General features: G+C 40.7%; 1 protein-coding gene across 5 annotated transcripts in view; it reads left to right on the top strand.

Annotated features, from left to right (window-relative positions):
* Nucleotides 1–25,283, top strand: part of PRMT8 (protein arginine methyltransferase 8) — a 172,204-nt gene that overhangs the window by 34,843 nt on the left and 112,078 nt on the right. For all 5 annotated transcript variants that reach the window (XM_043969036.1, XM_043969035.1, XM_043969038.1 and 2 more), the window contains one exon: nucleotides 22,963–23,148. In XM_043969036.1, coding sequence (XP_043824971.1) covers nucleotides 22,963–23,148 — 186 coding nt within the window. The remainder of the gene's footprint in view (nucleotides 1–22,962; nucleotides 23,149–25,283) is intronic.

Genomic DNA, 25,283 nt, shown 5'->3' with positions numbered 1-25,283 from the left:
GAAACTGAACCAAAGAGAGTGAAGTGACTTGCCCAGGGTCACACAGCTAGTGTCTGAGGACAGATTTGAACTTAGGAACATGAGTCTTCTGACTTCAGGCCCAGCACTCTATCCACTGTGCCATCCAGCTGTCCCTCATGTGTGCAAAGGGCAAGTTAAAGGGTACAACTATACATACACTAACTACATGCCATAAAGGCCTATGTCAGACATTTTAAGAGATACAAAATATAAGATACAGATCCTGTCTTCAAGGGGCTTATAGTCTAGATTAGGGCTTCTTAAACTTTTTCCAACCACAATCCCTTTTAGCCCAAGAAATTTTTACGTGACTGGGTATATAGGTATATAAAATAGGCATACAAATCAAACATTTACTGCCAAATTTTTCATGACCCTTGCATTCAATTATGTGACTCCATATGGGGTCTTGACCCACAGTTTAAGCAGCTTTGGTCTAGGTTAGACATACAAATATTTGAAGCAGTTAGGGATCAGGACCACAATCTCATCACCTATAAAATGAGGGAAGTGGATGGGAGAATGCTTGAGGTCCTTCCACATCTTCCATCCTCTGGGTCTTTAAGTATCTTTTTCTAACCAAGTGCTAAAGTGTAGCAAACTATGAAGCCTGGGGGGAGTACAGAAGAGACCCATGCTCCAAGAGGCCTAAAGTGGTGACATTTCAGAAACTCAAAGAGTAGATGAATAATGCTTTTAAGGGAGAGAGAGACAGAGACAGAGACAGAGACAGAGACAGAGACAGAGAGACAGAGAGAGAGAAGGAGGAGGAGGAGGAGGAGGAGGGAGGGAGGGAGGGAGGGGCAGGGAGAATGAAGCTTTTATAGAGACCCAAAGATTAGTAGCAGAGAATACAGGGAGTGAGGGCATTGTAAATATCACTTTCTTTAGCAGTTTATGACTGATTGGAAAACCTGAAATTGAAGCTTCTTCAAATTTTTAGTGGAGTGGGGGAAAGGGGAGATGGGAGAAAACACCAGGCTCATTCTGTACATCTGCATACCGAGGGAAGATGAAAAACATTGGGGCATTTTGTAACCTTGCCTAAGTTCCTAGTGAAAAAAGCGGCCTCTCCTGCCTTTGGAAGAGTAGAGGGGAGTGGAAAAAGGGAGGGACAGACAAGAACGTGGGGAAGTGTGCTCTTTAAGCCCATTAAGGAGGAAGAACCAGGAGCCAAATATCCAATTAACCTGACATCTCTCTCCGACAAAATATCAGAGGATATAAGAAGGGAATTTAATATGTGGAGGCTTGGGAGAAAAGTGACTAATAGCTGGAAAACAGTCCCAGTTTATTTTAAAAAATAGGTCAGGCCCAACAAATAGAATAAGTTCTTTCCCAGCAATTACTGAAAGGGAATGCAGTGTGGGTGCAATACCCCTTTGATTTAAGGCAGGTGTTCTCCATCAAGGTAGAACAGGACAGACATCTAGCCATTTGAAAGTATCCTTCAGCACTGCAGAGATATTAACTTGAAAAATCTCTATACAGCAAAGGAGGCAGTGTGATCTAGTGGGAAAATGACAAGACTTAGAACTGGAAGATCTAGGTTCAAATTCTGACTCCTTGGTCCAGTCTGTTCTACTTGTTGTTCCCCAAACTGGACATTCCAATTCCCACCTCCATGTCTTTGTATGGCTTTCCAGGCATTGCTGCAGGGCTCTCCTTCTTCCACTTTGCCACTTGGGATCCCTAACTTGCTCAAGGTTCAGCTTAGGTGGTACTTCCTACACAAGGCCTTGCCTGATCCCCACCTCCAAATTACTTTATATCTATTTGTATGCAAAGTCTTATGTTAGGTACAGAAGATAAAAAGACAAAAAGAGTTCCTGCCCTCAAAGAGCTTATTGGGAGAATATAACATATAAGAAATATATAGCTAGATATAAATAACATATATGACAATATTAATATAACATATATAAATAATATACAATACAACTTGTATAGTTAATATAATGTAATTAATGCAATATATATAAATATATTAGCATAAATAAGATGATATATGCAGTACAATATAACATAAATAACAATACATATATAATTACTGTAGTATATAACAATTACACCATACATAAACAATAAAATACATAAATATGCTATAATATAACATAAATAATTGTATGTATAACTATAACATAGAAATAATTTATATAATATAACTAATCAACATAAATGAAATAATATATAGCATAATTAATATATGCAAATAATATAACCTATATTAATAGTTAATTTGACACATATAACATCATTAGACCATAAACTCCTTGAAGGCAGGAACTCTTTTTGTCTTTCTGTCCCCTGTACCCACCACAAGGCTATCATATAGTAGCAGGCTGTTTGTAGAATCACAGACCTAGAGATGGATGCTGTCTTTTGATTTATCTATGTCCTTTCTATAATGTGGCACCCCAAACCCAACATGGTCTGATTATCACTTCCTTGGTCCAGCTTGCTGTTTTATAGAGAAGATGACTAATGCAAAGGCATGGAGTGATTTGTCCAAGGTCATACATCTGGTCTTGGATCCTTCCTTCCTAACTTCCAGGCCAGGTTTTGATGTGGTCATCCTGCCTATCTGTTTGGCTTTTTGTAGGGATGTGAGGACTGGTTTAGAAAAAAGTTCTTTTGACATTTGGAGAAGGAGGAATGTTTTTTTGGCTCTGTTGGAAGGGCCTCTTGTTCTGAGGGAAATCATTTTTACAGCTTGGGCTGGTGCCAGCAGGAGCCATTTATAGACTCATTGGCTCGTGTTGGCTTCAGTCAGCTTGGTGCAGTGAACAGGCTTCCTTTCCTCTGTCCTCCTCCTCCCCTCTCCTCCTCTCTTCCCTCTCCCTCCTTGTCTTCCCTTTACTTCTACCCTCCTCTCTTCTATGGTTTTACCTGCCTCCTTCTACCTTCCTCTCTTCCCTCCTTGTCCTCCCTCCTCCCTCTTCCTTTCTTACTGTTTCCCGGTTTGTTTGCTTGTTGCCTGATGCCAGTTAGCTCCACAGATAACCTTGCTCTTTGACCTTGAGAACCATAGCTATCTCTCTTGACTTCAGTTTCCCCACCTGTCAAATGGGTCCTGATCATTTCAAATATGGATGCATAGGTATACTGCTGTCTGGGCATGTACTTTAGAATTGATCCAACCTTTTCATTTTATAGATGAATAAACTGAGACCCAAAGAATTCAAATGAAGGTAATGAGTGACAGAGGCAGGGTTTGAAGCTAGGCATTCTGATTTCAAATACTGTGTTCTTTCCATGACATTAAAGTAGTATGACTCTGTGTATGTGTGTGTGTGGCGGGGGGGGGGGAGGGGAGGGGGGTGTCAAGGTGGAAAGCAAAGAGGAAGTCAGAATTTGTCTTTCATTTCATGATGGATGATGAGGCTCTTTTAAAAATATTTAATCTTGGGGGGGGCAGCTAGATGGCGCAGTGGTTAAAGCACCGGCCCTGGATTCAGGAGTACCTGAGTTCAAATCCGGCCTCAGACACTTGACACTTACTAGCTGTGTGACTCTGGGCAAGTCACTTAACCCCCATTGCCTAAAAAAAAAAAAAAAAAAAATTAATCTTGGTAGGCCCATTATTTACACCATTAGGGCTGTATTTAAGGGTAAATTGATTTTTTTTTTTTTTGCGGGGCAATGGGGGTTAAGTGACTTGCCCAGGGTCACACAGCTAGTAACTGTTAAGTGTCTGAGGCCGGATTTGAACTCAGATACTCCTGAATCCAGGGCCAGTGCTTTAACCACTGCGCCATCTAGCTGCCCCCGTAAATTGATTTTTAATGCCATAGATCAGGGGATCAAAGAGAAGTCTGTGGCATTTAGAGAGAGGCTGGAGGAAGCAAAGGGATTGTTGCTATTTTAGGGCTGATCCGAGTTGTCTACTGTCACCTTGTAGATAGAACCTATCTCTTCTTCTTCTAGATGGCAGCTAGGTGGCACAGTGGATGGAACACTGGACCTGGAGTCAGAAAGACCTGAGTTCAAATCCAACCTCAGACACTTACTAGCATGATGACCCTGGGCAAGACACTCAAGCTCTGTTTATCTCAATTTCCTCAACTGTAAAGTAGGGATAATAATAATAATACTTACCCCCCCCCCAGGGTTTTTGTGAAGCTCAAAGGAAACAATATTTGTAAAGCATTTAGCACAGTGCTTGGCACAGAGTAGGTGCTATATAAATGCTTATTTTCTTTCTCTCTATTCTAATAGTTAAATGCCGTTACCCAGCAGATCAGTGAGATACCTAGGACGCTGAGCCTCTGGGGAGAGTCTCCAGGGACTCAGACCCATTTTACTCCCTCCATTCTCCTTGGAAGCATATAATAACAATAACAATCTGATACATATGCATAGCTATATACCTAATACTTTATGGTTTGCGAAAACACTTTATATACATTCTCTCATTTGATCCGTGTAACTTTGCTCTGAAGTAGGTAAGTTTTTGCATCCATATTTTTGTACTCACATTTTACAACTAGAGGAAACTAATGCTTAAGAATGTTAAATGACTTTCTCAGTGCTATGGGACAGTGATTGTCAGGATTCGGAGCCCAGGTTTTCTGACCAAACAGCCAGGTTTTTGGTGGCATTTACACCAAATTTGGTGTATTTACACCAAATACACATTCACCACAGGTCATCAGGCAGATGCAGGTTACCTACCCACTCCATTTCCAGGATCTCTTTAGAATCTCTGTTTTGCTCTGCTGCCTATATATGCAATGGATATGTGCTCAAGGTTCTCAGACTTGTGGGAACTAAAAGGGCAAGGGTCAGATATGTGGAAGGCATCAGGTAGTATGTTATAGTTGGTTTGGACCCAAGAAGTCCTGGCTTTGTTCTATACTGGATTATGACTTTGGACAACTTATATGACCACTTTGAATACCAGCTGGCTTTATAAAATGGGAATAATACTGGAATTGCCTACCCAGTGTGGGTGACTATAAGGCCAATATTTTGTGAAGCGCCACATAAATATGACTGATCATTAATCAAGTGGTCAATCAATCAACAGACATTTATTAGGCTCCTATGATGTGCTAGGCAATGGGAATACAAATGTAATAAACAAAACAATCCTTATTTTCAAGGAGCTTATACTATAATAGGGAAATGATGGCAAAATATGCACAAGTTGAATTGGAAAGAACACCAGGCCTGAAAATGGATTCTGGCCCTACCACTTACTGGGTGTGCGACTTTGGTCAAATCACTTCATAGCTTTCATACTCCATTTTCTTATCTATAAACTAGCAATGATACTACTTCCTTTACCTGCTTCACGGAGTTATTGTGATTGTAACAAGGGCCCTAAATGTTAGAGAAGGAAAGCACTTTGTAAACCATAAAGCAGCATATAAATGTAACTAAGAATATTTTTCTTTCCTGTGTGCTAGTAAATGTTTAACAATGAGTTCTCTTGTGGGGGAATATATATCTATATTTATATCCAGAGCAGCTAAATGATGCAGTGGATAAAGCATTGGGCCTGGAGTCAGGAAGACTTATCTTCCTGAGTCCAAATTTGGCTTCAGACACTTACTAGCTGTGTGATGCTGGACAATTCACCTAACCCTGTTTGCCTCAATTTCTTTATCTGTAAAATGAGCTGGAGGAAGGAAATGGCAAACCACTCTAGTATCTTTTCCAAGAGAACCCCAAATGGTGTCATGGAAAGATGGACATGACTGAAAAATGACTGAGCATCAACAATATTTATATCTATGTCAATCTTTCTCTATATCTCCATACGTCTATGTATGTATGTGTGCATATGTACATATACGTATGTACACCTATGCATACACACATAGTACACAGTTTTAATTTTAATCTACATTATAAACATTTTCTCCATTAGTTCCTTAAATTCAGACAACCAACAAAGCAATAAATAAGGCACTGATTTCTAGCATTTACCAATTTCCAGGGGCAAATGCTTACACTGAAAATTTAACCATTTGGTCTCCAGGGCCATTGTGAGCTGGCTTCAGCACATCCCTGCTATTAGGATATGACCTGATGTATGTGACAACCTTTACAAAGTCAAATCTCAAGATGTCAGAACCACTGGGCAGAATTTTCTGGATTTCTGTATGCTATTCCTGCCTGGAAAAGTATTCAAAGGGAAAATTCTACTATAGATGATAGGGCAAGCACCTCATCAGCGTGTGTGTGTGTGTGTGTGTGTGTGTGTGTGTGTGTGTGTGTGTGTGTGTGTGTGTGTGTATGTGGTCATCCTGTGTTGTAAGGGAGGAAGATGGAAAAATGAGAGAAAAGCAGGGAGACCTGAAAATCCTGCAGAGTGACAGAAAATCCTTGTGGTCCAGACTGAGATATTTGCAAAGAAGGAGTTGAACAGGTCTTGCAGGTATCTGTGACCTTGACAGATCAGAACAACGAGGTCATTCTTTTTTTTCTTTTTAAATACATTTAAATAATCGAATGGATATCGGGGTCAGTCTCCTCTGCAAGCATTGCCAATGCTCTGAATCAGCTTTAGAGGTGACTCTTGCCTCCTGATAGAGAGAGTGTGCAATTGACACAGTCTATTTTTAGCCTCCTGGCGACCGTGACCGACATCCCAAGCACAGGGTGGCCACACCTGCTGCATTCTAATGAAGCAAGCCCAGCTTCTCTCCCTATTGCCTTTTGCTGCCGGGCCCTGGCCCCAGGAACTCATCAGCTTGAAATTTGATGTTGCTAAACTGGGAAGCGCTGCTTATTTCCCAGAGGCCATAGCCTAGATATACCAGGAAAATGGGGCAGTCACACTTCCTCCTCCCTCCTTTTGTCTTCCTCCTGTCTGTCCGCCCCTCTTCCCATGGGCTTTCTCTAGGGTGATGGCATCAACATCCATGAGAACTTGGAGGTGATGGGATAGCAGCTTGATACATTGTCAGGAGCTTGGATCTTGGTTCATATCCTGTCTCTGCTACTTACTAGCTCTGTGACCTTGTGACCTTCTATGAACCTCAGTCACCTTGTCTGTAAAATAGCAATAGTCATTTTGACACCCACATTCCTTTGATTTCCTAGTTGTGGGGCTTGAGTGCTATTTTGTTTAAGACTATAGAAAGACAATAGGTCACTACATTAATTCTCCATTAGTATGATATCTGAATTTCTCACAATGGTGTGCTTTACTTGAACCACTATCCTAGGGGTCTTATCAGAATTTCTCTATGCATGGGGTGGTAGGGGCATCTCTAGTCATCCTGATGTATATCTTGCCATTGGACCCAGATGGCTCTGGAGGAGAGGGTGAGGCTAGTGACTTTGCACAGCCCTGTCTCACTTAAGTCCAATTCATCTGTAGGTCAAAACATCACCTTCCTGATATAATTGGTCCTCTTTGAGAACAAAGGATAAACAACAGTCTACGCATGGGATAACCTTCCTAAAAAGTTTTAATCTCTCCACCGACCGTCAAATGGTTGTTGTTGTTGAATCATTTCAGACCCCATCTGGGGTTTTCTTGGCAAAGAGTGGCTTGCCATTTCCTTCTTCACCTCATTTTGAAGATTAGGAAACTGAAGCAAACAGGGTTAAATGACTTGCCCAGAGCCACACAGCTAGTAAGAGTCTGAGGCCAGATTTGAACTCAGGAAGATGAGTCTTCCTGACCAATACTCTATTCATTGTCCCACCTAGTTGCTCATGTCAGATGGTATTCATCCTGCAGATGCATCAATTACAATACACATGGTCAATGTGCAGCTTCAAGTGGTGACACTGGGTAGATCTGGAATTAAGCTAGGAGAATGAAATGGAATACTGATCAAAGTATTAAAATATACAGCCTACAGTTTATGTTTTATGTTTAATCTTAGAACCCCTTATCTTTCTAGAGCCTTCCCCCCATCTTTCCAGGCTCTCATTTCTCTGTTCATAACACCAACCACGTGCATAGGACTCAGTTCACATGGTTCATCAAACAGCAAAAACAAAAGGAAATACATGGTGTGCTCTTGTATGGAGATATCTATTTTCTGTCATCTTCTAAACCTCTTCCCACTTGCCCTCCCAGATCTTTAGATATAGTAGGGGAGAACCACATGAGCCAGTTCATGGAAAATAATAAGGGAAAAGGGTTTCTGGGTTTTAAAACCCCTTCTCTGGATCATGAACTCTACCAGGGGAAAACAGGGAAAAGGTGAGAGAAATTAATCTTCTTCTTCTAGCTCAGAAGTCAGAATACAGCTGCCAGTTTTAGAACTTATGACCTTCCCTCCTCATTCTGCGTTCTCTACCTCTGCTCAGATATAACTTTTCTCCACAGTGTGGGTTTCTGGCAGTCTCAGACAATGGCTCATCAAGTTTTGGGCCATGGCAACAGAAACCATTGCAGCTACAGCCCTGACCATTATGGTCTACATTGCTGGTGTCAAACCCCAAAAGAAACAGATCTCTGTGGGCTACTTATTGACTCTTTTGTTGTTCAGTCCTTTCAGTTATTTCTGGTTCTTTGTGACCCCATTTGGGGTTTTCTTGGCCAAGATACTAAAGTGATTTGCCATTTCCTTCTCCAGCTCATTTTACAGATGAGGAAACTGGGGCAAACAGGGTGAAGTGACTTGCCCATGGTTACACAGCTAGTAAGTGTCTGAAGCCAAATTTGAATTCATGTCTTCCTGACTCTAGACCTGGAACTCTATCCACTTTGCCACCTAGCTGCCCTACATATTGACTTAGAAAACCACTATTTAACATTATCTATGTTGTGTTGTATTTTAAATTTTTGTTAAACATTTCCTAATTAAATTTTTAATCTAGTTCCCTGCACTTGGGAGTTTTGCTGGCCTCATCTTGGATAACAAGTTTGACACCTCTGGTCTACTGAAAGCCAGGACAGCAGTCATCCTGATAGTGATTAATCAGGCAACCAAACAATAAGTATTTACTAAATGCCTACTATGTACCAAGAGGCAGAATAGCCTAGTAGATACAGAGCTGGCCTTGAGGTTAGGAAGACCTGGGTTCAAGTCCTACCTTTGACATCTACTGACTGTGTATGAGGTTATGTCACTTCACTTCTTATTGCTCTCTTCAGATTATACATGTCAGAGAATGTGTGAATCTGTACCAGTGGAGGACGTTCCTCACTGGTTATTCCCTAAACTAATGAAATCAGGGGTCCACACAAAGAACAGCTATATGCCTGATGCTTTACTAGCATCTCTCTCTCTCTTAAGTGGTTCACATTCCAACTCCCAGGGGCAGCAGAACTAAGAATATAAAGCTGGAGCTGGATGCAGATGCTGCTTCCTGCCCCAGAGCCCATCTGGGGCCATATAGCCTCCCTGGTTTCAATCTTTCTTTCTCCTACAAAGAATCAGGGCAGCCATGCTTTCCAGGGTTTCACAAGGTATATTTCATCTCTCTCCCTCCACACAAATTACTAGAGCCCTTGGGTCCCTACAGTGATGAATTGCTGTGATGGGGAAGCACTAGATAAATTCATTTCCCTCCCTCTCCCCACCATAGATATACATCCTGAGCAACATAAGCACCAACATTAACTATATCAGGGATAATGATGCCATCATCACAGGCAATCATCCCACACTACTGTTTGTATCATAGCCACATTAACCTTATAGGCAACAAACAGCACAATTCAAAGCTTTGTTTGACAGGTTCCTTCAATGACAAGACATCTAAATTACATGCAGGACATATCACATGCACACATAGCAATGATGCATGCATACATTCTGTGCATAAGCAAATAAGCACCAAGCAGCAATAAAAATGCATAGCTGAATTGTACATGCATAATACATACATAACACAATCATCAACATCGAAATAAAAAAATAGAAAGCAGAAAATATGCAATTGCGGTTGACAAGTGCAACAATATATACCAATATATGAGCTTAAATACAAACTATACATACATTGCATCACAAGCCTTAGTGTTGCCTGGCAACAAGTGCAACTGCCTTTCTTATAGCATCTTAAGCTAGTTTGGTCACTGGTCAGATAGTTCTCTCTTTTGTGACCTGCTGACCTTTCAACCAATCATTGTCCTCTGACCTACAGATGCATTCACAACCCTGTGCTTGTACTGACCCAGGCTGGATATTAGTATTCTCTCTCCATCACTTTTGGTCTCTGTCTCTCTATCTCTTGATCTCTGTCTGTTTCTGACAAGGAGATATTTACAGATATAGCAGGACCGGAAGTACCAACATTAATCCCAAACACTTATGATTCCCTTTCCCTTATATCACCTTATTCCCTGGGGAGAGTGGGTTCAAACTTAGCCCAATTTCTGTATAGCATTTGCCTCATTAACTTCCAAATGCATCCTCTGTTCCGGCTTGGCTAGGTCAAGAAAGTTGGTTAGTATTTTACTCCTCACTGACTTCTGACAAATCCTGGCACAGACCCAACTGCCATTCTGGTGGTTCACTAGCTTGACCTTTTTTTATGGGGCAAATAGGGTTAAGTGATGCTCATGGCCAGTGTCTAAGGTCGGATTTGAACTCAGGTCCTCCTGACTCCAGGGCTGGTGCTTTATCCACTGTGCCATCTATCTGCCCTCCTCTAGCTTGACCTTTTGAAACTCAAAATGTATCCAGTGCTTCCCCATCACAGCAATTTATCACTGTAGGGACCCAAGGGCTCCCCAGTCTCCTTCACCTAAAACAGGAAAGAATAAATTAAAAGAAGTTAAGAGTCCTAGTTTTACAGTCTACATATCAGCCTAGGATGGGGAAGGGTCTCATTCATGGGAACTCAGCTGGGCAGGGAGAAGCCTGACCAATACCTGCTGGTAGTCTCAAATGCCATATCTATTTCCTATGGGTCTCTCTAGCTGAAGGATTAGGCAGAAAAGGAGCTGCCTCTGAGTTCCAATCTCCCACTACTCTAGACCGTGTATAGATCAGTTGTAATCTGATGTATCAATCCATCAAACAGCTCCACATTCTTTCCACAACTCCAACTATCATCTCAATAGTATGGTGCTGGGGGCAGCTAAGTGGCACAGTGGATAAAGCAGCAGCCCTGGATTCAGGAGTACCTGAGTTCAAATCTGGCCTCAGACACTTGACACTTACTAGCCGTGTGACCCTGGGCAAGTCACTTAACCCTCATTGCCCAGCAAAAACAAAAACAAAAACAAAAAATTTTAAATTCAATAGTATGGTGCTTTTTGGGGAAATGAAACTTGAGTTCCTCAGGTGCTTTTTCACTTGTACCACTTTTCAAGGTATTTCAGTGGTCATTTGCTCTTGATAACAATCATACAAAGAACAACTGGACAAAAGAGGGTATGTTAAGTGGAACAAGGTTCATGTATGCTACTGGCAAATTGTCTGGTGGAAGGACCAAACTCCCAGCTCTGCTTTCATTTGAGTATGGTTCAAATTGTTGGATAACACAGATAGTCATTATTATTTCTACATTGGCCCTGTTCTCCCATCCTGGCCAATAGTTTATCCTGAAATTATAGCTGGATATTATTGCTACCTGTTTCTGGTAAGCAGCATTCAGTCTGTCACTGGTCAAAATATAGGTCAGTGGATTGTTGTCTGTAAATACTTGAAAGTTATCTCCATACATAGGGAGTAACAGCCCTAGCTCAGTAAGAACCTACTTCTAAGCCAAAAACTCTAGTTTTTGTCAATATGTATGCTGGCAAATGCAGTTGGTTTCTGATGACCATTGCTTTCTTGATGCAAACTCTCTCTAAACTTTCTAGGCTAGCATCTAAATGCAAGACACAAGATTTACCTAGATCTGTATAGCCCAGCATTACTACATGGGTAATGCAGTTGATCTTATTCTCAAAAGCTCGTTCACATTTAGGAGTCAAACGTTTTCATAGGGTTCAGGGCAAACTGACTTGTCCTTCTGCTCTAATTCTTCTCAATCATGCACCCAGTGAGTTCATTCAATGGCTTGGTAAGGGTACCTTGGTTCTTTACAAATTTGTGATAATGACCAAATCCTGGAAGCTTTAAGGTTTTGAAGCTTCTTTAGGTGTGACCAATTGGTGAATACTTCTATTTTTTCTCTTTGGCTTTGTGCTCACTCCTTGATGAGATACTACATGATGTAGATACTCGCCACAACTTCTGTGAAACTAGCGCTTGTCAATTCACAGCTTTAAAGCAGCATTTTCTAACTGATGCAAAATTTCGATCAGTCTTTTCAAAGACAATTAATTTATCTACATACACTAATATTTCCATGTAGTTCATGTCTACATAAATTATTGAAAAGTGTCAGAAGCCAAGATGCATTATAGGGCATACACTCGAAACTGGTAAAATCCATCTGGGTAGATGAAAGCTGATTTATCTTTCTTTGTCTTCCACTTCTGTAAGGATCTGATAGTATCCACTCTACAAATTCAATACAGAAAGCCACTGGTTACCTAGCAGATTGTTCATGATACCTTGAATTCTTGGTATAATATGAAGGAGGAATTTGTATTTGGTCCTAGAAGTAATAGGGAGCCATTGGTATTTATTGAGCAGGGAAATGACATGGTCAGATCTCTGAAGAGAATGAATTATAGAGGGCAGATACTTGAAGGCATGGACACCACTTAGGCTATTGAAATCATCTAATCTAGAGGTTATGAGGGCTTGAACTAGGGTGTTTATGATGTGAGTGGAGGAAAAGGGAAAGATGAAAAAAATGTTATGGAGGTAGGTACATGGTTCAGTGAATAGAATGCTGAGATTGGAGTCAGGAAGTCCTGAGCTCAAATTTGGCCTCAGACACTTCCTAGCTGTGTGACCCTGGAGAAATCACTTAACTTCTGTTTGCCTCAGTTTCCTCATCTGTAAATTTACCTCCCACAGTTATTCTGAGGATCAAACGAGATAATAATTGTGAATAACTTGGCATAGTGCCTGGCATATAGTAAGTCCTATAGAAATGTTAGCTATCATCATTATTATTATATACATGACCTGACAACTGCTTATATGTGTGGATGGAGGGAGAATGAAGTGTTGAAGGTGACACATGAGACTGCAAACTTGGATGACTGGAAGGAAAGATTTCAGGGTCCTGAAAAATAATAGGGAAGGTCAGAAGGAGGTTGTATTTAGAGGAAAGATGATAAATTCTGTTTTGGATATATTAAATTTGAGCTGTTGTTTTGGACCAGTCTTGACTCAGGCCAGTTCTGGTGATTTAGGTACAGGGTTGGAACCAATGAGGCACTAATAAACTGCCTAACAATCAACAAAAGGAAGTTTACTTAAAATGGCAATGAAAAGGCATTCAGCAAAGATACATCATTTATTCAATCAGGCAAAAGTCCTTTGAATTTGCCATGATGGTGAGTATCTGATCAAGAGTGTGTCAAGCTTGAGAAGACTCCAACATCTCGTTTTAAACAGGTGATCAGAGAAGTACAATTGTCCCAACCAGTCCCATGGGTCAATTAAAACTCAAGCCTTTTAGGGAAAAAGCCAACCTGGCTTAGATTGCAAGGATTTTAGTAGGTATTGCTCCTCCCATAGATGTCTATAACACATCCAGTTTGAAATGTCCTATAGACAGTTAGTAATGTGGGACTTGAGCATGGAGAGAGAACGTGAAGGCTGGACATATACATCTTATAGTCAACTATGGAGAGATGATTGCTGAATCCCTAGAAACTGATGAGGTCACAAAGAAACAGTAACGAGAGAATAGGGTCCATGACAGAGCCCTCTGGCAAATATATACTTATGAGTTAATGCCAATAGCCCGAAACTCCTGATTTAAATGGGTAACTACTACCCCTGACCTCATTCATTTTTTTTGCAGGGCAATGAGGGTTAAGTGACTTGCCCAGGGTCACACAGCTAGTGTGTGTCACGTGTCTGAGCCTGGATTTGAACTCAGGTCCTCCTGAATCTGGGGCCGGCGCTTTATCCAATGCACCACCTGGCTGCACCCTCATTCATTTTTTAAAGATGGTCCAGCAATTTTTGCCAGAGAAAAAAATCATCATTCACTTCCCAAGAGTATCCAACACATGGATGGCCATCTAGACTCTAGCTGTAACATAAGAAAATTCTATTTCTCTGGACATATTCTGCTGGTGGTATGCTTTGCACATATTGTTGTTGGAGTTCAGTTGTTTCAGTTGTGTTTGACTCTTCATGACCCCATTTGGGGTTTTCTTGGCAAAGATACTGGTGTGGTTTGCCATTTCCTTCTCCAGCTCATTTTACAGATAAGGAAATGAAGACAAGCAGGGTTAAGTGAATTGCCTAGGACCACACAAGTATCTGAGCCCAGGTTTAAACTCATGAAGATAAGTCTTCCTGACTCCAGACCTGATACTCTATCTACTGTACCACCTAGCTGTCCATACATGAGTTTTGCTATTTTTTTTCCTCTGAAAGGTGACAAAACTGTTCCTGGGACTAAAGCTCAAATTGTGCTTCCCTGGACATAGCTTCCTGGTAGCCTCATATTGGCACGGCTTTCTGGTCACCTAAGGGTTTACAAAGGACCACCTACATGAAGTCAAGGACTTTCACACTTGGAAAAGGATAACAATTGTAAAGAATTAATTGTTATTTGAGGTTTTTATGCCTCAGTGAGCACTGGCCTGGGGCTCCGCAAACCGCAAGGTGCTTCACCCACTGGTTGTAGCCCTTGCCAGGGCTCTGGCACCTCACGTCATCACCACTTGCTGACGCCTACATGGGCCTGGCAAAATTATAATGAATGGAAACCTAGTGAGGGCAGTCATGTGACTGTCAGAGCGGCCATCCCATTGGCTGGGGCTGTGTGAGGAGTTTCTAGGTTTGCGGGAGGAGGATTGGGCATTCTAGGTGGAAGCTGGAAAGCAACAGGCGTTTTGCTGCGTATTTTCTGCTGATTGCTGGGTGGTGGTATTTTTTCAGGTATTATAATTTCCCTTTCCCCATTTTATTTCCTTTCCCTTGTTCCTACTGATCCTGTTTGTGTTTTGTTTTGTTTTGTTTTTTTTGAGTGCCTTCTTGTTAAAATAAATCTTGTTCTCTTTTGAGGGAGACTGCTGGTCTCCTTCCTTGCCCCAATATTGCGGCGAGCCGCTTAGCTAGCAGTCCCCAATTAAAAATTGGTCCCCACACAATGCAAGAATCACCATAATGTACCCTGGTTGACCAGATTATTTTTTTTCTATTTTTCCACATGTATGTGAGGGGGCGCTATATCTGCTGAAGCGAAGATCTCCACTATCCTTGGGGCAGCTAGGTGGCACAGTAGACAGAGCACTGGCCCTGGAGTCAAGAGGACCTGAATTCAAATCTCACTTCAGACGTTTACTAGCTAGCTATTCGACTCTGGGCAAGTCACATAACCCCAATTACCTTAAACATCCAGGGCCATCTCCAGTTGTCCTGATGTATATCTTGACACTGGACCCAGATGGCTCTGGAAGAGAGAGTGAAGTTGGTGACCTTACACAGCCCTCCCTCACTTAAATCCAGTTAACTGTAAGTCATGACATCACCCTGATATCAAGATCCTCTTTGAGGATGAAGGACAAACAACAACAACTAATCTTATTGAATATTCTTTCTATCACTAACCTTTCTATAATGATGTAAATTTTTTTCATTAACTGTTGAATGATCTATGAGCATTTCATTTTGTTCCAATCATTAAAATTAACTAACACAGTATGGTCTAAGTCTAGTTTCCCATTCCAAGTGGTGCTCTTGAATCAGGCTGCTGTGAGTTGTGGTCTTCAAATTCATTACCTACACAAATGATTTCCCAAGGGGAATCATTTTACCCAAGATTCTATTTTTCTTTTTTTTAATTTCTTTTTTTTTTTTTTGGCAGGGCAAAGGGGGTTTAAGTGACTTGCCCAGGGTCACACAGCTAGTTAAGTGTCAAGTGTCTGAGGCCGGATTTGAACTCAAGTACTCCTGACTCTAGAGCCTGTACTTTATCCACTGTGCCACCTAGCTGCCCCTCCAAGATTCTATTTTTCAACAGGTTTTCTGTAAACTCATGACTTCATGTCTTGGTTATCTTTCCTTGTGGTGGAAAGTGGCTGTCCTTTTTCTTGATTCTGTGTACCATATGTGAGACGGCATTCTAGTATGATTCAATCAATAAGCATTTATTAAGTATTTACTATGTACCAGGCACTGTGCTAAGTGCTGGGGTTACAAAAAAGGGAAAAGATAGTCCTTGCCATCAAAGAGCTTACAGTCTAATGGGGGAGACAACATGAAAATGGATATATGCAAAACAAGCTAGATACAGGATAAATATGAAATAATTAACAGAGGAAAGGCACTGGAATTAAGAGGGTTTGGGGAAGACTTCCTAGAAAAGGTGGGATTTTAGGCAGGATTTCTTAAAGGAAGCCAGGGAGGTCAGTAGCCTGAGTAGAGAAAGGAGAGAATTCTAGGGATGGGGGATAGCCGGAGAAAATGTCATTGGTGGAATAGTCGGGAGGCTAGTATCCCTGCAAAGTGTACATGCCAGGGATTAAGGTGTAAGAAGACTGGAAAGGTCGGAGGGGCTAAGTTCTAAAGGGCTTTGAAGGCCAAATAGAGCACTTTGCATTTTATCATGGAGACAAAAGGGAACCACTGGAGTTTATTGAATAGGGGAGGGGGGAGGGTGACATCAGACTTGTGTTTTGGGAAAATCACATATAGAATAGAGGGTGAATTGGAGTGAGAAGACACTTGAGGCAGGCAGACCCACCTGTAGGCTATTGAAATAATGCAGATGTGAGGGAATGAGGGCCAGAGTGCTGGCAGTGCCAGAGGAGAGAAGGGGGCATATAGGAGAGGTGTTGCAAAGGTAAAATTGACAGGCCCTGGCAACTGATAGGGGGTGAGAAATAGTGCAGTCCAAGATATAAGTCTTACCTTGCAAGCCTGAGGTTAGTTGAAATGGGATTTTTCCTGAGTTTCACCACTCTTCATATGTTGCGTCCATTTCTTATACAGTTTCATCCTCTTCAGCACTTACTCATAATTTGGTTATCAACAGCAATCATTTATGCTGACCTTTTATCATTTAACCCAATCTGGTTCTGTCTGCTTAATCAGGTTGTATTGCTTCTATTTCTACCCAGCTCTATTTTTTTTTAGTGAGGCAACTGGGGTTAAGTGACTTGCCCAGGGTCACACAGCTAGTAAGTGTTAAGTGTCTGAGGCCAGTTTTGAACTCAGGTCCTCCTGAATCCAGGGCCGGTGCTCTATCCACTGCACCACCTAGCTGCCCCCCAGCTCTATTATTAAACTCCACAAGTACCACAAAGTAAGAAGGCCTCTCACCTTTTTGCCAATCTGGAGGGGCAGCTAGGTACCTCAATGGATAGAATGCTGGTTCTGAGGGATTTGTTTTGTTTTGTTTTTAGGCAATTGGGGTTGACTTGCACTAGGGTCATACACTTTCCCAGGTCCAGTGCTCTAACCACTTTGCCAACCAGCTTCCACTGGAGTCAAGAGGAAGTTAGGTTCAAATTAGGTCTCAGACACTAGTTTCTTGACTCTGGGCAAATCACTTAATCCTGTTTGCCTCAGTTTCCTCCTCTGTAAAATGAGCTGGAAAAGGAAATTATAACTACTCCAGTATTTTTGCTAAGAAAATCTCAAATGGAGTCAATGTAGAGTCAGATACAACTAACTGACTCCACCAAAATTATATGGAATCCTACTTATTACAGGTGAAAGAGCGTTGAATTTGGAGTCACTGGACTTGAGTTAAAATTCTGTTTTTGTTAATTACCATCTATGTGGCCTTGGGTAAGTCACTTAATCTTTCACCTGGGTTTCAATGTAAAGTGAAGGGTTTTAGATTGGATGACCTGTAAATTTCCTTTGAGCTATAGATGTCTGATCCTATACTATGCCTCCTGTGCTCTCTGACCACAGTCAAAGTGTCCTCATCTTCACAAATGTGGCTGCCATATGATGCTATGACTTGTGGTCTTTAGACTCTGCAGAAATGTACAAGGAAGCCCTTTAATGCTTTCCAGAAGGCAACCCATTTTTCCTGACTTAGAAGCTTGCCAGTCATGAAGTAATTTGGCGGCATAACTTTTACTGGCATTTCTTCCCTGAAGCAGATGATCTAAACCCAGTACTATCTGGGAGAGGAGCTTCTTTTGCCAATTTAATCATGCTTTTCAGCTTGTCCACAGGCAGATCTATTATGGCCATTTAAAAAAAATTCACAACTTTTAAAATCACTGCATCTTCTTCAGGTTGAGATCAAGTGATCACTGTATCAGGAATTTCTGAGTGATCTCCTGTCTGGTAATTCACACAAAACCAGATTGGGAGGTTTCCCAGTTAGAAGTGGTTATTGACCTCTGTACATCTATACAAGTCATTCATAGCTCTTTTTGGTGTTTTTATAATATCCTTATTTTTATACTTAGGGTTTTTTTTTTTTAGGAATAAAATACCTTCATGGTTCCATATCCATTGCTTCACATCACTTTTCCAAAATTTTGGTCTCCATTTTGTTCAAATTTCACTTAAAATGTTGTTCAGCAAATCAATAATACAAAAGCAAAGAACCAAATGGTGAAATGGATATTCGAGTTCAGATGACAATAACAGCATGAACCAAAAATTAGCATACAAAAAAGCAAGCAATAAGAATGAATTCATTGTTACATGCAAATAAGCAAAGATGCTGTCAATGGTACATAACTCCAAGAAGTGATAAAGGCCAACAGTGCAATTTTACTGTAGGCAATGGGCATAATGCATTCATAATCAATAACATCCACAAGCACAATTCCTTTGGGATCCTGGGGAATACAGTGGGTCAGTTACAAGAGTGGAAAATCCCATGTGGGAAAATGAAATTTAAAAATATATAATCTAGATCGTAAAGAAACAATTCCAGGGAAGAAACAAGAAAATGCTCTAAAATCATACTCTAGTGGCTTTTTATTGCCTTTAGGATAAAACATGAACTATTTTTAGCTTTTAAATTCCTACTCAACTGGTCCAGAACCTATCTTTCCATTACTCTACTTCCCATACTCTAAAATCCAACCAAACTGGCCTTTGCCTTGTTCCCCACACAGGTTATTCCATCTCCTTCTTCTCTATCTTTTACCCCAAATGCCTGGAATGAACCTCCTTCTTACCTCTGTCTCAGAGAGACCCTGTTTTCCTTTAAGACCCAGCTCAAGGGGCAGCTAGGTGGCACAGTGGATAGAGCACCAGCCCTGGATTCAGGAGGACCTGAGTTCAAATCCAGCCTCACCAAAAAAAAAAAAGACCCAGCTCAAGCTTATCTTCTGCATGATGCCTTGGAGAACATATTTCCTCTTCCCCCCAATTTCTCTCTCTCCCACATTATTTTATATATAAATAAATTAAGCACATTTATATTTATTCACTTTATACTTATGATGTATATATTTTCATACATATTTTTCTCTCCCATTAGTATATAAGATCCTTGTAAGGATTTTTTTTTGGTATTTATATCCCTAGTACCCAGCATAATTTTTGATATATAAGAGGTACTTAACAAATACTTGTTGATTGATTGATAAAAGAAATTCAAGGGAGAAAACACAAAATAAAATTCATTTAGAAAGAAAATATCCATCAGCTCAAAAACTTTTTTTTTTTAATGAGGCAATTGGGGTTAAGTGACTTGCCCAGGGTCACACAGCTAGTAAGTGTCAAGTGTCTGAGGCCGGATTTGAACTCAGGTACTCCTGACTCCAGGGCTGGTGCTCTACCCACTGTGCCACCTAGCTGACCCTCAAAAACTTTTAAGAAAAGGTTTTTAAATGCACAGGAATTACATTCCCACATTTGACACCTACAACGCTGGGACAGGGAATTTTAGATCTTCAAAAACAAGCAAATAGACAGTCCCAAACCAGCCCCCATATGACAATGTATGGTCCCTTTTGTGATGTTTTCATAAGCTTTCTTTAAGTCAGTCTCATGTTTGCTGAATAAAGCAAGGAGGTGTGATACCTGAGTGGAACACCAGGAAGTGATTTACTTGAGCCACCAGCCCAATGGCATCATTCTGCCTACTGGGCATCAGAGGGTATTCAGCCTATAGATACCCATACTTCCCTCCTTCACTGCCAAGACTAAAGCTTCTATACTTTGTAGAATGCCCAGCCTGTGGTTGAGCTAAAGTCTGTGACTGACATTCAACAGGACCACCTATTGTTAAATTAAAAACTATATTCTTCTGAACATATTATCCATTTAGGATACACAGACCAATGTACCTGAATTTTGTCGTGTGCAATTGCAATGCCTATGAAGCTAGCTTCTTGTAAAACATCTTGAAAGAAGACAGTTTCTAAAAGGGGAAAACTATACATGTGTCTTGTATTAAAATGAATATTTTTTTCTCACTGATAATTATCCTGGTATGGAAATTCCCTCCTCCAAAATAGAAGGACAACTTCTTTTGTAAATTACAGTTTTAGATGGTTGACTGGTGCCCTGAGAGGTATATGATTCACCCATGGTCGCATTTCTGCATTTTAAGTTCATTGCTATTTCTGCTATACCATGTTGCCCCCCGATGCAAATAATATCACCTCCATTTTGCATATGAGGAATTGAACAAAAAAGAAGTTATGTGACTTTTCCAGAGTCACAAAGGGTCAGGATTTGAATCTATGTCTTCCAACTCCAAGACCAGTGCTTTCAATACCATGCAATTCAGATGATCACTTTGCAAAGAAAGAAGACAAATAAATGTAGAAATGTGAGGCTGTGGGAATTTTTTTAGAGTAGAGACCCAGACCCTTTTCCTTAGGTTCTGTTACCTACTCTGAACTTCATTTTCTGAACCCTACACTGGGAAGAAGTGTCCAAAGCAGTATAGTGGCAGTCACTGCACATAGTATCCAGGAGCTCTATGGCCCAATCTATGAAGATGGGGGCTAGATCTAATTTATTTGTTTCTTTACTTGATAACATTGGTGATTGTGATTTCATTTTTGTTTGGGGTTTTTGTTTGTTTTATTTTTTGTTATGTAACATTGGTGAAAAATCTAGGAATATGATATAAAAGTGGAATAAAAATTAATTTTGTGCATTCTTTGGTACTTTTTTTTAGTAAGAGACCTTTGCTACAAATTAATTCATTTCAGTCAAATCAGTGATCTAAGTGTGGTTTTCTAAATGTAATTGTGAATTAAAATATATCACTATTACATTTCTAACTAGATATCGTATGTTTGTTATTATATCTTATGCTGCATTTTAATGCCATGTATTACTTAGGTTATACTAATCTTGGTTAAAAAATTTCTCAAGTTGGGGGCAGCTAGGTGGCACAGTGGGTAAAGCACCAGTCCTGGATTCAGGAAGACCCGAGTTCAAAGCCCGCCTCAGACACTTGACACTTGCTAGCTATATGACCCTGGGCAAGTCACTTAACCCTCATTGTCCCACCCCCCCCCAAATTGTTTCAAATCTAAAAGCAGTCCCATTCAGTGTACCAAACTGTAAATAAAATATGTATAGTAAGACTTTTTATTAACATAGGGCCATATATTTTTTTTCACCATGAAAATGTCTTGATGTTACCTAAAATAATCACTTCACAGACATTTCCCCGTCACTTATGCGGCCTTCAAAGGTGCAAATAGAATCTCATTTTTTAGGTCTTTTCTCACCTCTGAATTTCAATTAAAAAAATTTTTTTTTTGTGGGGCAATGGGGGTTAAGTGACTTGCCCAAGGTCACACAGCTAGTAAGTGTCAAGTGTCTGAGGCCGGATTTGAACTCAGGTACTCCTGAATCCAGGACTGGTGCTTTACCCACTGTGCCACCTAGCCGCCTCCTATCACCTCTGAATTTCAACAGAGTAAAATGAGGTAAAATAAGGAAGAGGGATCTTATCACCTTCTCTACCAAAACCACCCCCCCAACCTCAGTGTCATGATGCTCATGACTTCCATCACCAGTACAACAGCACCATTATCCAATCACTATCAGCCTTACCATATCCTTATAAACATCACCATCTCCACTCTCATCATCACCAGCCTTATTATGTCACCATTACTCATTCAGTGTCATCATCCCCTTCATCATGACCATATCCCTATTCCCATCCCCATCCCCATTATAATTATGACCACCAGCATCACTACTACCTGTATCTTCACTTTTATCATTACCTAGAAGCCTTAGTGTAGCTCCTAATTATACACAACATTATGCTGGATACACAAATATGCTACATATACAAAGGTAATTACACAGACTGGGTCGTTGACCCCTAAGGACTTACAAGTAGACACAAATAGATTTTCTTGCCTTATGTTGTTTGGATCTCTCCTTCATCCTGTCACTCTCTACTTTGTATTATACTTATTTGTGGTCATATTGTATCCTTCCTAATAGACTGTAAATTCTTTGAAGGCATAACTGGTCTTGTTTTTCATCTCTGTTCCCCATATCTAACACAGTCCCTTGCATATAGTAAGCAATTCATAAAAGCTGAATTATTTAATTGGATGAAAACATTACACGAAAAATTAGGTAAATACTGAACTATTCATGTCATCTCTAGGCCAGCTATCAGTACATTTTACGGGAGGAAATGAACAGTTAGGGTATGTTTTGAGGAGGAGAAAGGGGAAAATAGATATACGAGGTCCATTGTCTAGGTAGGAATCCATCAGTTGAGGGTCCCTGGGAAAGGCGGGATTATAGTAGCTTGAGTGAGGTGAGAAAGACAATTTAAATGATCAAGGTTTTGGGAGGAGGAGAGGAAGTTATAGACTTTTAAAACATCTCTTCTATTGAGAATGGCCCTTATATACTTTTGGAAAATAATGGCTAGGGATACAGAAGGGGGACCAGGAGGAAGGGCTCAGGGAAAGGGGCTGGGAGACAGGAGGAAGGAAGAGCTTAAGGGTTGGACCTCTTTTTTTCTTCCACCTCATCTTTTGCTTCTGTTTAACACCAGGCCCTTTGCTTCCAGGTCAGCAGTGCACCCTCCCAACCTCCTCAGCCTGTTGTGGTACCTAAGCCAGCACAGTGTGTTCACCATGTATCCACCCAGCCCAGTTGCCCTGGACGAGGAAAGATGTCTAAACTTCTGAACCCAGAAGAGATGACCTCAAGGGATTACTACTTTGATTCCTATGCTCACTTTGGGATTCATGAGGTAAAATCATTCTTGCCTAGTACAAACATGGAGGGGTTTCAAGTGACTTGGAGTGAATGAAATCATAGAATGTTAGAAGGGTAAGGGAACTTAGAAATCAATTTAGAAATGAGATTGAGGTTTACAAGGGGAAAGTGGCTTGCTGAGGGTTACACACAGTAGGTTACACAGTAAGTGTTGGCTCTAGGGCTGGCCCTAGAACCTGGTTCTCCTGTCTCCCAATCCAAAGCTCATAAATGTCAATAAATTTTGCATTTCACCTCACTGTTATAAAACTAGAATGGGCTGCCTCAGTGCTACAGGTAAGCCAAAGCCAAGAATAACCACCTGGTGGGAATTTTGTAGAGGGGATTCTGATTCAAGAATGGTGTTTGTTACATGATTTCCCAGTTCCCCTGAGATTCCATTATTTTAGGCAAATTGTTTTGTGATTCAACATAATAGAGCTGACACTCAATTTTCCATGATTGGATTATTGATCTGGAAACCAGTTGGATTTCAGGCAATGTACAAAAAGCCAGGACAGGAAAAATTGGAAAACCAATGGAAAAGCATGGAAATGGTCAATTTATGAACTGTGTCTGTGAATGTGTGTGCTTGTGGAATTCCATGGATGTGGATAAGTGATTATGCAATTCAAAACCCAAGAGAAAAGATTTTTGCATTATTTTATATTCCACCAACTCTTTCTTATCCCTGAATTCATGGATAATCCAGAACTATTTGTTATAGGAGCTCACAGTACTTTGCAGATGAAAGTTCTAAGCCTAAAAGCAACTCATCCAAGACATTGTATATACCCTCTATCTCTCAGGATTGTATTTTCCATCAGAAAAAAAATTAGTTTCTGGGGCAGCTAGGTGGCGCAGTGGATAAAAGCATTGGCCCTGGATTCAGGAAGACCTGAGTTCAAATCTGGCCTCAGACACTTGACACTTATTAGCTGTGTGATTCTGGGCAAGTCACTTAACCCTCATCACCCCACAAAAAAAAAAAATTAAAATGAGCCTCTCTCCTCTTCTTAAAAAACAGTATTCAGAGAATGAGGTCACAGCCTCTAAATGGTCTTCATGTGCTTCCATGTCTGAAAAATATATCATCCTATATTCAAGCCCGTCACGAACCTCCCTATACTTAAGACTGGTTCCTAGACGACATTACCATGGCCATACCTGAATCTTTTCCAAACCTATAAGACTCACCAGGGCTTGTACTTTGTTGTCAATGCTTTCAAGAACCCAAAGTCACCCCTAGGTCTTGGTAAGGCATAATACTTCCATGGATTTCTTATCTCTTTGATGTAATTGCTCCCTCTGTTGCTGTAGATGGCAATTTCTCCATGCCTTCTCAGCCTGTGTGATACTTGTCCGTGTTATTTCATAGAATTACAAAATCATAGACTTAGAGCTAGAAGGGACCTTAGAGGTCAGCTGGCCTGACCCCCTCATTGAGAAATGAAGGCCCAGAGAGGTTAAGCAATTTGCTGAAAGATACATATGTAGTAAATGGAAAAGCAAGGATTTAATGTCAGGTCATCAGATGCCAAACTCAGCATTTGTTCCAGCGCACTAAATCTTTCAAAGAAGATTGACCCAACATCCTGAAGGCTTTCTTCTGAGTCTTTTTCCATTTAGTGGATACTAGTGCAACATTCTGGCCAATAGGCAACATGTAGGATTATGGAATTATAGATTTGGTGCTGGAAGGAAACTAGACAGAGTCTAAATTTGCAAAGAGGCATATAGGGAGTAATATGGCCAGGAACATCCTATGCTGCCAATATTTACAGGACTACCAATGTCTTCTAGTAATATCATCAAATGAGGTGCTGTGTGCATGGAGCTGGAGCTCTTTGCTCTTCTTGTCTCTTTGCCACATTGCTCTCACCTGGGTGTCTCCTCAGTGCACTCTGTTGGCTTCATGCAATCATCTCTTGAAGTGCAGCTTCTTCTCTACCACCAGGATTTTGCAGCTCTTTAGTGTAGAGTGCAGAGATTATTATTCTTATTTTGTTATATAAATTCAGTCAGCCCCGCTCATGTAGGTAGCAAAGTGAAAGGCTTAGAAATTTTTAATTCTGTCCTTTTAACATTTTGTTTACTCTGTTGCCATGTAAATCTCTCAGTCTTATCTGA

Source organism: Dromiciops gliroides, chromosome 5, assembly GCF_019393635.1.
Source record: "Dromiciops gliroides isolate mDroGli1 chromosome 5, mDroGli1.pri, whole genome shotgun sequence".
Classification (NCBI taxonomy): domain Eukaryota; kingdom Metazoa; phylum Chordata; class Mammalia; order Microbiotheria; family Microbiotheriidae; genus Dromiciops; species Dromiciops gliroides.
The sequence above is the reverse complement of the archived record's forward strand: the minus strand, read 5'-3'. Positions and strand labels throughout refer to the sequence as shown.